At 34.6% G+C, this 14,336-nt stretch overlaps 1 protein-coding gene across 5 annotated transcripts; it reads right to left on the bottom strand.

The window, feature by feature from the left end:
• Positions 1 to 5,717: 5,717 nt before the first annotated feature.
• On the bottom strand, positions 5,718 to 10,132 carry LOC149250721 (B3 domain-containing protein Os11g0197600-like). Of its 5 annotated transcripts, XM_089456466.1 has the most exons (5): positions 9,801 to 10,132; positions 9,139 to 9,231; positions 8,515 to 9,043; positions 8,312 to 8,407; positions 5,718 to 6,281 (listed from the first exon to the last, which is right to left on the bottom strand). In XM_089456466.1, exons 1-5 carry the CDS (start codon positions 9,848 to 9,850, stop codon positions 6,048 to 6,050), a joined length of 1,002 nt encoding a protein of 333 aa, XP_089312592.1. In that variant the 5' UTR covers positions 9,851 to 10,132; the 3' UTR covers positions 5,718 to 6,047. The 5 variants fall into 5 exon arrangements, with proteins under 5 accessions (XP_089312592.1, XP_089312590.1, XP_089312591.1 ...); XM_089456464.1 differs by having other exon boundaries at positions 8,515 to 9,231; XM_089456465.1 differs by having other exon boundaries at positions 8,312 to 8,401; positions 8,515 to 9,231.
• Positions 10,133 to 14,336: the final 4,204 nt, after the last annotated feature.

The raw sequence follows: 14,336 nt of genomic DNA, 5'->3' as shown, positions 1-14,336 counted from the left end.
CAAAATTCTAAATTGATTTAAAATCAAATTCATCATTCTAAAATCTAAAAAGTACTAAGCAAAATTGATTATAGTAGACACTGAAATCTAAAGACTAGAATAGTAAATTGATATAACTAAAAGTGAAAAATAATAAAGAGTGACAAGTCAAAGAGTCAGTCTATGACACATGGAAGGCTTGGTGCTCTTGATTAAATGCTAATTACATACCCTTGTACATGACAAAATCCAATGGAAACATTGCAATCCCCCAATCCTAAAATCTTGAAAAGTTGTTAAGTTTATAGGATTTTGAGTGAGATCTAAAATTATATTCTTTTCATATGAAATCCAAAAAGTTGTCAAGCCTATAGGATTTTGAGTGAGATCTAAAATTATATTCTTTTCATATGAAATCCAACGAGGTCAGAACCACTAAACACCCTGAGTCATCTCATGGTATTGTTAAAAATTTAAGTAAAAGGATGAAAATGAAAGATAAAGGAGAATGTTACTTTTACTTTAAGAATTTAACATTACCATTAATTACATAGCATTAGTAGGGCCTTAGGGTTGAATATTATGCTTCCTCACACAAATTATTGTTTTGAAGCAAAATTAAAGGAAACACCTAGCCCTTTCTAAGCGGTACACCCACAAACACGCTTTTTAGAGAAACACATCCCACACTAGAGAAACATTTCCGTACACATACCCCATCCAAGTGTGTGGGAAACATGAAATGTATGCACCCCACCTTAAAACAACACACCTTTATATTAATATGATATATATATATATATAATTATAATTTTTAATTCTTTTATATAAATAGAGAAGGAAAATTCAAAAACAAATATAATTCTTTTATATAAATGAGGGAAAATTCCAAAACAAATATTCTAAATTTTATCTTCGTCACAATGTAATGCTTTTAGATATATATCATTATATATATAAACAATTACTTCTTTTATATTTTAAAAATAAAATGAAATAAATTTTAACAATTTCTTTTATATTTAAAATGAAATAAATTTTATTTTCGTCACAATGTAATGCCTATATATATAAACAATTTCTTTTCATTTTAAAAATAAAATGAAATAAAAATCAATGTTCATAGAAGAAGCCTACCATTCTTAAGCTGGTCCCACATGTCAAGATGGTATTTTGACTACACCATGGAAATCTGGTACATGCAAATGGGAGGCGTAAAAAGAATTTTAAATTACTTGGCATAACATATGAAAATACAAATTCAATATTTGAGAACCGTTCAGTAAATTACAGGGCATAAAATATCTGCAAATATAATAATACAAATTGCATATTTAAGAACCATTCAGTGATACACCATAGATAGCTGGAAGTTGTATGACTATAAATATTGTTACTCACATGACTACTTTCCCCCATATGTTCTTTCCTGAAGTAAGACCGCATGGCATGGGATAAAGGTCCACAAAATGAAATCCATTCAAGGTGTTTTTTTTCCTGAAATTGGGTAATTGATGTGCGTTCCACCTTAAAAATGGGGATCTTCATGCTTTTCCAGGACTGCCATCAAGATGTTGACCATGTTCTAGTCCATTTCTGGCCCGGCAAGGGTGTATCTCTGGCTGGATCTATCAAAACAGAGAATTTTCGTTTCCAAATTCGGACAAAGGTGGTCAGCAAAGGTGCTGTTTGGGTGTATGTTTTGCACAGGGTGATATAAATAGGCATTATATCGCCCCTCATTCCGGCCGTGGTTTTTCTCACAGAAATCTGATATAAGTCAAGCTGGAAAACTCTGATCAATGCGATTATTCAATCTCAGCATTCTGTGATCGAAGTAATATGCCATCTCCGAATCCACCCAGATGGTTGACATGGTGATCTGAAAAATGCAAATGAGAACTTCAGTAGTTTATAGTCTGCCGGATTCTGGTAGATACCTGGCAATTTGAGTACTCAGCCGGGTTGAAATTTCAAAACAGATTCACCCATCAAATTTGACGGTTTTCACAAATCCTCTACCCATTTTCAAAAGGTGAAATTTGACGGGTTTCGCAAATCCTGTAAACATTTTGAAAAAAAGATTTTGACCTTTTTATAAATCTTTATAAAAAGGTATTTGACGGGCAAATCAAATTCCATTCCTTGTGCCCAGTCTCAAACACCCCTGCAATCACAAACACCCCTGCAAATCAAATTCCATCCCTTTGTGCCCAGTCTCAAACACCCCTTTACCCAAAAAGAGGCAAGCTTTGAACCGCACAAACTTTGAAGAGGTCAATGTACATATCATTCTTACGGTGACAGGTACACATAACCAACATCTGAACGTCTACATCCAGCAATTGTATCATCCAAGTACTGAGAATGTGGTAAATCAATTATTAGGTTACCGTTTTTTTTTATCTTGTCTTTTCAAGATGTGGTAAATCAATTATTAGCTTACTGCTTTTTTCATCTTGTCTTCTCTATAAAAAAAAATAATAATATGATATTCAAAGCACAGATGAAAACAGAGTAACTTAATCACTGTTTGCTTAGTATTTAAGCTAAACCATAACATATACCCTGTCACTTTTACTTTAAACTTCAGTCTATTAGGTACAAATTTTGGGCCAACAGCTTCAATAATGCAGGTCCCAGGGTACCCGCAACGCTCAACTTACTCTTAACCGATACACAATTCAAGTAGGCAAGGACAAACTCAATGTAAAGGATAAAAGTTATAGTTAATATACAGGGAGACCAAATAGTAAAAGCAATAGATTTGTTACATATGTCATATACATATATCAACAGGTAAAACATCTTCAACCATTGGAATACAGATAATCTTTCCCGAGCATTTCTCCGTGATCTTGATCTCTTCAATCTTCAACTGAAGATATCAAAGAGCCAGAGTATACTGCTCAGTCACTTTTTCATTCATTCACATTAATTGCACTGGGAAAACCAGGTTGAAGAGATATGTCCCATCTGTCACTGTAACTTTGAAATGCGTAACTGTACGTTTAAAATAGAATAAAATATGACATTCTCATTTTATGTGAAAATGAAATAATATTTAATATTTAATTTTTTAATAAAAATATGGTGTTGGGGAAAAATAAATAAATCCATTTGAAGTTTAAATATTTGAAGAAATGGTTTAGAAAAAAAAAAAAAAACTAATATAGATTCGTTTTAGCTCCTAAATATTTGAAAATTTTATTTTAAACTCCAAATATTTCAAAAACAAAAAGATATACACCTAAATCATTTTTCTCTCTCTTTATTCTTAATAAATCTAAAACTAATACGAGTATATAATAATATATACATAAAATTGATGCATACGAACTAAAAACAAGACTAAAGAAGATAGAGCCATTAGACAACCATAAGAGGGAGACTACAGGGTAAAGAGCTGTATCTGGTGATAAGGACACAGTGCACACCTGATTCTGAGCCGCTGATTGGAGGTGCAGCAGTTGTATGGTGATAAGGGCATACCTGATTCTGAGCAGCCTATTGGAAGCGCAGCAATTGTAAGAGATAGTTCCAAACAAAAAAGTCAGGCTAGAGCAAAAATTGACAAAGGTTGACATAGAGTGTCAAATTTCAATGAAGATACTTGATACTCTCTATTAAAGTAAAGAAATGGGAAATTCCAATATGTTTCTTGAAATATTAGCAAATGAACTTACCACTACCAAAAGAACCACCTATAGCTCTTTGCTTAAGAGGAACTTGACATTGTCCAACAATCCAAACACATGAACAATTATGTCCATGAATTGAAGATCATATAACTCAAAGGCAACTCAACCGTTCATGTTGCAAATGCTTTCCAACAAATGCTAACCCCATTTAAGGATGGGTTCCCTAGCAAATCTCACTAGCTTGGTTTCAAAACATCACCCAAATCTACCATTATGAATAGCAGAGGAGCATTATTGAGATTAACCAATTAGCCTTGAACCATCCATGGAGGGTTTTATGAGAAATTGGTTAACATATATGAAACCAAATTCACACGACCCTGAAACTGCAGCAAAAGTGAGATGTAAGCTGGAAAGATATCTGGCAAATGGGACGGAAAAAGAGAGGCAACAAGCGTGTCCTGCATATTAATTCCAAAGAGGTGTAAGTGTACCACAATCCTTTATCATATTAATGTAATAGAGCAATCTATTCCAAGGTTCTACTTTCTTAATGGGAAAAAGAAATTGAACTACGTAGCTAGCTGTGAACCAGGTGCATGCAGGGTTGCACACCCTCAGGCTTGCATTAAAAAAGAGCCATTCTTGAATTGTTTGCATGATTGATTCCAAAATGCATATCAACTACAAATAGGCACCTATTTATATTTGACGTGCATAGTAGTTATGTTGCTCTAGCTTTAATCATTCAGGAGGGGTGTGCAGTTCAGTAATTGATATATTAACCCCACCACCTCACACCACTCACAAGCTTTGCCATTGAACGTAGTATGCGTTTAGATTTCAAATCAAAGTAGTCAATTTGGATGGCTAAAATCGAGAGCTTGAGATAAAAAGTTATGAGTTAGCCACACTCGGCAACCTGAAAATATTAATGTTGGTTTTCAAAGAACTTCCATATGGCCCTTAAATCTTGAAGCCTCGGTCAATGATATGGTTTCTAGCAAAGAATTTAACATTTCAGGATGATACTAATGCACCAGAGAACATTTTGAACACATCTAGAGGGAGATGAAGGAAATCCTGCTTAACGCAAGTTAATACTTTATCCAGCCAGAATTTAGATGCATGCGAGCAACCAATAGATATGCATGCTAACTAAGTCTGTTCCCAATAAGGCAACTAAGGACCAAGCAAATTCTCTTACTATGCTAGCGTAGTATACCAATCCAAATTAGTTAAGGGAAAGAGAAAGACATCAATTCAATGAAAACGAGGAGGACCGAAGTCTTTAAATTCCTCCTAACTAGCAAGCATTGATCCTTCAACAATAGTCCACTCCTATGTGGTATGTAGACAGTGGGGAGGACGAAGATGTTGAAGATATTCAAAATCAAGTTGACTCTGCCTTGTAACAAGAGAGAGTATTATGCAGGACAGAAGAATAAATAACAGAACAGCAAAGAGAAATAGCATATAGAACAGAACAATAAGAGAGAATACCGTCCCAACTAAGTGTAACCATCCAGATTGATTAAGGTAAAGGGTGATCACCTAGAACAACTACTCAATGAAAATAAATAGGACCAAAGTCCTTCAATATGCAAGCAGACAACAGGAGGCTGAATACCTTTTGCCTACACAGTAGGCTGCTGGACTTGCAACAATAATTTCATGAAATAGACACGTAGAAAATGTTAGTACTGGACCTGAGAGAGGATGCTTATCAACCCAACACAACCAAGGGACTTGCATCCCAAGGAGTTTCAAGAATAACATTGACGATGAACCACACTGGATGGTTTGAAACAAGTAGACACAAAAATTCTAATGTGATTTTCACCGAAAGAATTTTAACACAAAATAACAAAGCTTTTGGTGTGGGTAATGCTTTATAAACCATTTCTACCTCGCAATTGTTAAATTGCATGTGGGATTATTCACAACACACCCAACCATAAAGATAATACATAACCGATTCATGCCAAATTCATAGCCATGTGCTGTTTTGAAATCAATGTTTTATAGAGCCCTAAAAATTAATGTGCAACGGAGAATAAAGGATTAAAAAATCCTTGAAGCATATAACATTAAAATATTTAAATTGAACTTCACGGTGTATGGCAGTAACAATCCACTATTTCAGAGATATTCATATGGACAAAATATTTCGCTCCTAAAAACAGTATTATATGTTTTGAGAGCTACACAACACTTTTCAATGTAACCCTGCTCAATTGTCCTGTCTCCATAACAAATGATTTCACTCTTTTCAACTAGTCAGCCTGGTTGGCTCAGAACTGTTTGTAGAAGAGCTCAGGAACTGATAAAAAGCAATGTAGTAAGCCCCAACAAATAACTTTTGAATAGGTTTTTATAAGCATTTACTCTTCCAGGGCATTTCTCTTTTCAACAGTCCTCTTTAACTCACCTCTGAATGTGAACTTTCAGTATATAATTATCTTTGTCTTCCAACTCAAAAGTGCAAATATCTCCTATCTTGAGCTCATTGTCTACTGCAAAAATTTTCCACCCAGGCCCCAGACCACATGTGTTACGCTCTCCTACAAATACCGCCCGCCATTCACGTTTCTGGTGCAATAGCAGCACCTCCACATTTCCTCGTGGGAACCAACATCTGCCAAATCTTTGTGGAATGTTCTGCAATACCCAAGCCAGAACTATGTCAATGTGTATAGTAAGTAACCTTGAATCATGTTAAACAACCAACATACAGATAACTAAATCTATGCACAGCCTTCAATTAAATATCAATGTTAGGTGTAGAAAATTTAGTCTACAACTGTAACTGTTGTTGTCCAAATCTTTTTGGTTCTACAGAGGATCTAGAACAAGTGATAACAATTCCACCCAGGAGAGATTTAGTGTGCAGCAGATGATTCAGACAAATTTGAGAAACATGGTAGCTTTCTAACATATTAAGCTTAACTTAAATCACAAAAAAATATGGCAGATTTTCTTCAAAATTAGAATATGGAATTGATTTACAGAAATGAGTTGTGTTTGTCATATCAAACTGGCAAAGACGGAGGTGGATCTGATCTTATGAGGAGCACAATATATCTATAGGCCTTAATGGCATACATGGGGGCCATCAATCTAAGATACAATAGGAAAATCATGACCTTCCGGAAAAGAAAAGGAAAAATATTAAAGAAATGTGCTTGTTATACCAAGAGAAGGCAAGTGCACTTTACAGCACGAGTAAGAGAAGTGTCCAGTAAGGTCGAGTAAATTATTTTTCAGAATTAGGATTAGATAGCTATTTTATAACTGTAGTGCAAGTAGATGAGCATAACAATGTCAGTGCACTGCACATGAATAAATTGAAACAAAATGCTGTAACAGAAAATAACTAAAGTATGAAATTAGAAAATCCCAAGATAGGTAGAAGACTGCCAGCAGCTATAAACAACAAATTTCTGATAGGAATACATTTTTGAAAAGAATGGGATATATGGAAGGGCTGGCATTGTTAGCTGCAAGGAAATACCTTCTCTGTTGATCAGTTTATTGTAACAGTGATTTTAAATTGAATCACCATTAACTCCCATATTATGACTAATATGATTATATGATGAACACTTCTTTTTAGCAAGTTTCTGTTGTGAATCCCTCTGTTGTGCACTCTAATTTCTGTCAGTTGTTGCATCAATAGCACAAGCCAGGGCCAATTTTAGAATGTTATAAAGTAAAATATAGGTAATGCGTTCAAAAAGCTGCCAAATCCTAGGCACTGTTACAAACCATAGAAATGGTAAAAACCATAAAAGTTGATGTTTTTAAACCAAAGGACTAAATTTACATTCTTTTGCATCTATAACAACACAAATTTCAGTGCATTGGAGGTCAAATCAAACCACTGCAGGAAGGACTTAAATTAAATTTCCAAAGTTAATTGGGTTAGTCGCACACCAACCTCACACTGAGATATTTGAGTCTAGATCTTCCAGTTGCAACAAATAGCAATTTTACCAATCTTCATGATCAGATTCATAACTATGGAGTTCAAAGACACTGCACCACACAGAAAATATTCAACGTGCAGAGGCTATGAATTTGTCCCAGTCATAGAATGGATACATCATTTTGACTAACCCAAAGGACTAAATTTACATTCTTTTACATCCATAACAACACAAATTTCAGTGCATTGGAGGTCAAATCAAACCACTGCAGGAAGGGCTTCAATTAAAAATCCAAAGTTAATTGGGTTAGTCGCACACCAACCTCACACCGAGATATTTGAGTCAATAGATGTTGCAGTTGCAACAAATAGCAATTTTACCAATCTTCATGATCAGATTCATAGCTATGGAGTTCAAAGTTACTGCACCACACAGAAAATCTTCAACGTGCAGAGGCTATGAATTTGGCCTAGTCATAGAATGTCAATGCAAACATCATTTTGACACATAACAAAACATATATCGGATATGTGAGAATGTAATATAGTATATTTAAACACCTCTAAAGATTTTAACATATAGACCAGCTCAATACTTTATTTATTTTTTCTGGGATTAGAGCTGTCAAAATGCATTACACAGTACAATTGGGTCGATCAAATAAATCCTGTTACCGCATATTGTGGAGCAAATGTAATAGACCCAGAATTATATAATATATATAAATATGCATGCAATATAGAGGAAAGGAGTGAAACTTACAAGCCAGAATGAATGTGTGACTGCACTCTTCTTCATCACCTGTGTGAATTTTGGTTTGCCTTTCTTGACTGAATTGGCAGTTTTATCTTCCTCTAGCTCCAAATCAAGCATATATTAGGTCAATGAGAACAGATAAAAGATTTTTTTCTTAAATTTCAATTGATAATATACCTTGCTAGAGTTATAGGAATTTCTGAACTTACTACGGGATGCACTTTCCCTTGAAGAACCTCTGAACTAAAATGATAAGATACCTCATCTGAGTCTTCATCGTGGCAATATGACGATAAAGCTTGAGAATTAAATTCTTCTTCACTATCCAAAATAATAGGGTCCTTTGCAGACGAACCCACTTTATTTTCAGAGAAGTTCCAATTTGATTTTGGAAGCCCTGGTTCTTGTTTCACATTGATCTTCGGATGGGCAGGGAATTCTTGTTTTACAGTAGAATGACGGCTACCATTGGGAATACAAGCTTCTGCACAATTCCCAGTGATTGCCACCTTCAATCCTATGCTTCGAGTAATTCTCCTCGGCACATTGTTAACATCCCCAGAGGCATCCTTAAAGGGATTTCCTTTAACAGTCTGTCCAAAGGTAGCTGCTCCTGTGCCATAGATGCCTAGCTTATTCAAGTTGTGAGATTCACAATTTTTAACAGTGACAGTGTTTTTCTTCTCATATCCACTTACGTCAAATATTTGCACAAGAAAGTGTGCATCATCCACGTGCCTAAAAACAACAATATCTTCAGGCTGTATCCAGTGATCAGAAACAAATTTTTCCCAACCCTCTGTAAAAATTGTTAATTTATCAGAAAAATGCACCTTTGTCTGCCATAAGTGACCACATGGGCCTTCCAAAATTGCAACTTTGAGACCCTTAATCTGACTTCGTTTAAACCAGTCTGAAGGCACCTCCTGTGAAAATAAGATAGAATATCAATTATTAGGGCCCAACTTTACACTCCATGTACCTGAAATAATTTATATTTAAATAAAAAGGTAGAGGAATTTTCAAACAAATAGAAAGCTATAAGACAAGAAACTCAATCAACAGTACTAGACTTAAAAGCCTGCAGCTCAATCAACAGTACGAGACTTAAAAGCCTGCAGATAAAATAAATAATATAGAAATCAAGACCAAAAAGGGATTCTGAGCACCTGTCCAAAAAGTATGAAAACATTTGTATCGCATTCATATTAGAATGGTAAAAAGGCTAGTGTTTGCTCAGGTTTCATCATTCATGGGCACAGATACATTAAAAAGGTACCTACATTATTTCTTTTAATGAATAATCGTTCAAAAACCAAATGGAAGCAAGTAGCTATAAACTTCTAAACAGAAATATACAGCATTGAACAAGCCAAATACTAAGAACATAGAGCTAAAAGCAATTGAGAGAAGTTTTTGTACATACAGTAATATTTTTGCAGAAAAGTTGGGTGCTATTACATTGCAGGGTAGAATATATGTTCATTTTATTTACCAGAATGGATGAAAACTCTCTTGCCATGACCTTGAAAAATGATGAGCCATGCCTGTTATAATGGGTTCTCAGACATTTCTCAGAACAGCCCCTGCAACATTTTCCACCTGCCATGCTGAGAAGAATGCAACTTAATGCAGATTTCCGAACCTGAAATCTGCAAAAGAATCTTCACACTACTTTTCCATGTATGCAAAGCCAAAATGCAAATCAGGCAAACCCTCCAGAGCTGCTTTCACCACTAATAATGTCCAATTACTTGTAACAGGGAAACCGCCAACGACAGTGGGCATTAAACTCTCACGAAGGGGATCGAACAGTTCTCCGTTTCCATCAACTCAACACCTTTCACTCGAGTGCATATGTCACAAAAATATATATATAAATGAAATTAAATAAGGAATGTCATAAAAGCAAATATATAAATGAAATTAAATAAGGAAAGTCATAAAAACAAATATATAGATGAAATTAAATATGGAATGATATGGGGGACAAGCGGGAAACACCACTAAGACGTTGACGTTGTTTAATCTGAAGGGGGTGTAGATCTTTCTAGACTCTTTCAGAGATATGTTTGTTTCAGTCCTTGTCTCCTTAAAGAAATATAGTCTCACTTTAATTTCCCACTCATATTTAAAAATTCTCTTTGAAATGTCTTAATTTTTTTATTTATTAAATTTTAAAAATTAATTTTTAAGTGATACTAATAGTGTAATTGAGGTTCTAATTCTAAGAAAAATCTTATCTTCTACCACTTAATAAGTGTTAATGGTGTAATTGAGGGTTTAAGTATGAGGCCAAAACCTTATCTTCACCACCTTACTAATTAACTTGCACCTCATCCCCTTATTACTTATCTATCTCCTCATCTCCTGTCATTACATTATAAGATTGAACCACCCACACATTACATTATCTCCATGGAGGTCTTTGCACTCCATTACTAGTTGTTTTATTATTGTTACACTTATATATTTTCTTCCTTTATGTTCTAATAATGAATCATGTTGGAAGCATCATAAAACTCAATCCAGGATTCATATACTCACGTTTTCCATTTGCTTGTTGGTCAGAGTTAATTTCTCTACCTAATTATAAGCCTATAATTAATTGGGATTGATACATGGCAACCCTACGAGCATAGAATAGCAATTAGATAGTCATTGTATGAAATCAATAATAGATCTCTGAGGCTAAAGCAATGTTCTCCATAAAAACACTTGATAGCTTCCTTTCTAATATCTATTATGCAACAAGGGAAGAATAAGGTTAGTTATAAAGGTCAACATTAGTATAATAATAAATAGGTATTTATTGTTATAATTCCTACATTCAAACACATGCATGATGTTTTAGTGAACGGCATCATAATTTTGTTTTAAAGATGCATTATTATTCTAGTTTTGAGTACTTCTACTACATTTGTCCCTGCAACTTAATAAATGTGCAAAGCAAAACTTGTAATAGAAAATGTTGCTTTGTCTTTTTCAGGGAAATATAAAACTTTGCTACATACAACATAACTACAAAATTCAACATTGAAATATTGATAATGTTCCCATTCAACAACAAGACTTGTTGACACAAGCATAAGATATATTGTGTAAAAAACCTACACTAGCAATTATATAAATTGAAAAGAGAAAATGAAATTGCACTAAAGAAAATAAAAATAAAAATAAAAACTAGCTAAAGAGATCGGTTCAAATTACTCATATTCTTGTGTGTATTATTGCTTAATATGAATATTCTTAAATAACCCTTGTTAAGAGGGAACCAATGCACACTAGGTTGGGGTTCCATGATACACACTAAAAGATAGAAAAACACTTTCCTTGATTAGCTTGTAGTCTAAAATTAGAGTAGAATAACCTAAAATAGAGTTGACTAGAAATAAATGGAGTCAAAAATAAGTTAGAACTGAAGTAATAACTCCCTCATGCAACTCCCAACTCATAAATAGCAAGAAACCTCAAAAAATAGATCGGAAACCAAAGGATAATGCGATAATATTTTATCATTATATTATTTTTCATCCATCTCGATGCTTTTAGGGTGGAAAAAATGGAGGAATCAACTTGCAAGGTCATCTTTACTAGTGATCCCAGTTTGGAAAAATTGGGGATGGAAAATTTTAGGATCCATTTTGAGGCCTTAAACGACTATTTTTTATGGTCCCAGACTTAAAGTGCACCTAGATTCCATAATCTACACATAAATATCTTTTCAATGGTGCTGTTAGGCCCCTATACTACTAGTGTAACCCCTTATTGTTACTAGTACAACCCACTTATTATATTGATGTACCCATGTAGTGCCCATATTGTTATTACTGTGCCCCATAGAATCCCTCTATTGTTATTTTGTGGCTTTATATTATTATTGTTAGGTCGGCTGGATTATTTTGTGACTCCTTAGACTCCTATATATAGAAAGGAGGTTTTGTCATTTGAATCATCCAAGAATTGTTCATTTATGTAATGTAAAGGAGGTTGCCCCCTCGAAGAGGCTGAATTCTAAGGCGTTGATCTATCTTTTCTATCTTTTCTTGAGCTGGTTTCATAACATTTGGTATCAGAGCTTTGGATTCTAGGGTTTCGCTACTCCAAATAGGTCATCGTGGTAGTTTCGCTATAACTTTTTTTCTGTGACGTTTCAGAAGTCGCAAAAAAAACCCATTTGAGAAGAAATCGCACTGAACCTTGGGTCTGAATTTCAGAGCTTTTCGCACGATATTTGCGGAGATATGATCTGAGGAAGTTGGTCTTTTTGCAAACTCCTGAATTACATTCAAAACAGGTGACCTGGGGAAAATTGTCATAACTTTCTCTCTGGGGATCAGATTGAAATTTAGTAAGAAGGTATAGAAAGAGGACAGACTGTAGTTTCTTGTATGCATTTTTCAGATCCAAAGGTTGAAACAGTGACACGTGGCACTTCATACAAGTTCGCTCTTCTGGAAAGGTCTATAATCAGGTCATCTTGGGAGATTGTGCATAACTTTTTCTTGGAGAATCCAATTTGGATCAGACTGGTGGCATTGGAAAGAGGACACAGAGGGGTACTACAAGTATCAATTTTAGAACTTAAATATCTGAAAGTATAGAGTTATAGTCGTTTCAAGATTGAGGCCCTAAAATCAAGAAAAAACAAGATGAGGAAGTTTGATGGCAAGGATCCGGTAAATTGGATACTTCAGATGGAGCAATATTTTGATCTACATGGTGTACCATTGTTACAAAAGGTATGTATTGCATCTTCATATTTAAAACCGGATCAATTTTTATGGTATAAAGGACTTTGTTCTCGTAAACAACTTGTTACGTGGTCAATTCTCACGGAGGAAATGATAGCACATTATGAGGATACAAAGAGCAACACCTTTTTTGGAGCAACACCACAACAATTGGAAAGAGTAAAAGGGCTTTGTGACATATTGGAAAGTAAAATTATGGCAACAAGGAAGTCCACCCCTCATAACTATAAAGATGTAAGTGTTGTTTCTCCTAGCCTTCCACAACCTACAAGGGTTACACCACAACAATTGGAAGAAAAAAGAGAAAAAGGGCTTTGTTACAATTGTGATAGAAAATGCACTAAAGGTCATAAGTGTGCTGAGAAGAAATTATTTTACATAGAGTATGAAAAGGAGGAAGAAAAGGATCAATAAACATCAAAAGAAAAGGATATATGCCAGGACCCAACCCCAGAGAAAGAAGAAATGAATCAGACCACATCTTGTAAACTATTGGCAAGAATGACCACTCCTCAAACTCTCAAGATAGAAGGACATATTAAGAAGAAAAAGGTGCAAGAAGTGAAAGATCACATCAAGAAATAAGAAATGAATCCAACCATATCTTGTAATTCATTGGTCAGAATTACCACTCCTCAAACTATCAAGATAGAAGGACATATCAAGAAGAAAAATGTTCAAGAAGTGAAAGATCACATCGAGCGTCAAGAAATGAATCCGACCATATCTTGTAAAGGATTGGAAGAAATTACCACTCCTCAAACTCTAAAGATAGAAGGACATATCAAGAAGAAAAAGGTTCAAGCAGTGAAAGATCACATCGACCATCAACAACAAGTTCTCCAAGTTTTAAAGGATAACGCTACTTCGGTGCAAAATCAAATGAAACAATAGGTAGATCAACATCATAGTGAAAAATGTTTTGATGTAGGTGATTGGGTATTTTTACTGCTACATCTAAAACAAGCTATTTATGAGAAGGAAATGTTGGCAATACTACATGCACTTAAAAAATGGCGACCTTACCGAATGGGAAGACTCTTCAAGGATGAGGATGTGGAAGCATTGTTTTGTGCTATTTCTATTATCCAACCAGATTGGATAAACGAAGCAAGGGATGAATGGAAGAAGGACAAAGAAGTATGGCCACTTATTCAAAAGTTGCAAAAGATCCCAATTCAAACAATATTACCAGAAATTGAAGAAGAAGGAAAAAACATGTTGGAACTTGGAGTAGTCATAGAAACAAGAGCTCGACAGCTACAAAATCGATCAAT

This window comes from Pinus tabuliformis, chromosome 7 (genome assembly GCF_031772625.1).
Source record: "Pinus tabuliformis cultivar Carrire ecotype Pingquan chromosome 7, CPIR1, whole genome shotgun sequence".
Taxonomy (NCBI): domain Eukaryota; kingdom Viridiplantae; phylum Streptophyta; class Pinopsida; order Pinales; family Pinaceae; genus Pinus; species Pinus tabuliformis.
This window is presented reverse-complemented; position numbering and strand designations above follow the sequence as displayed.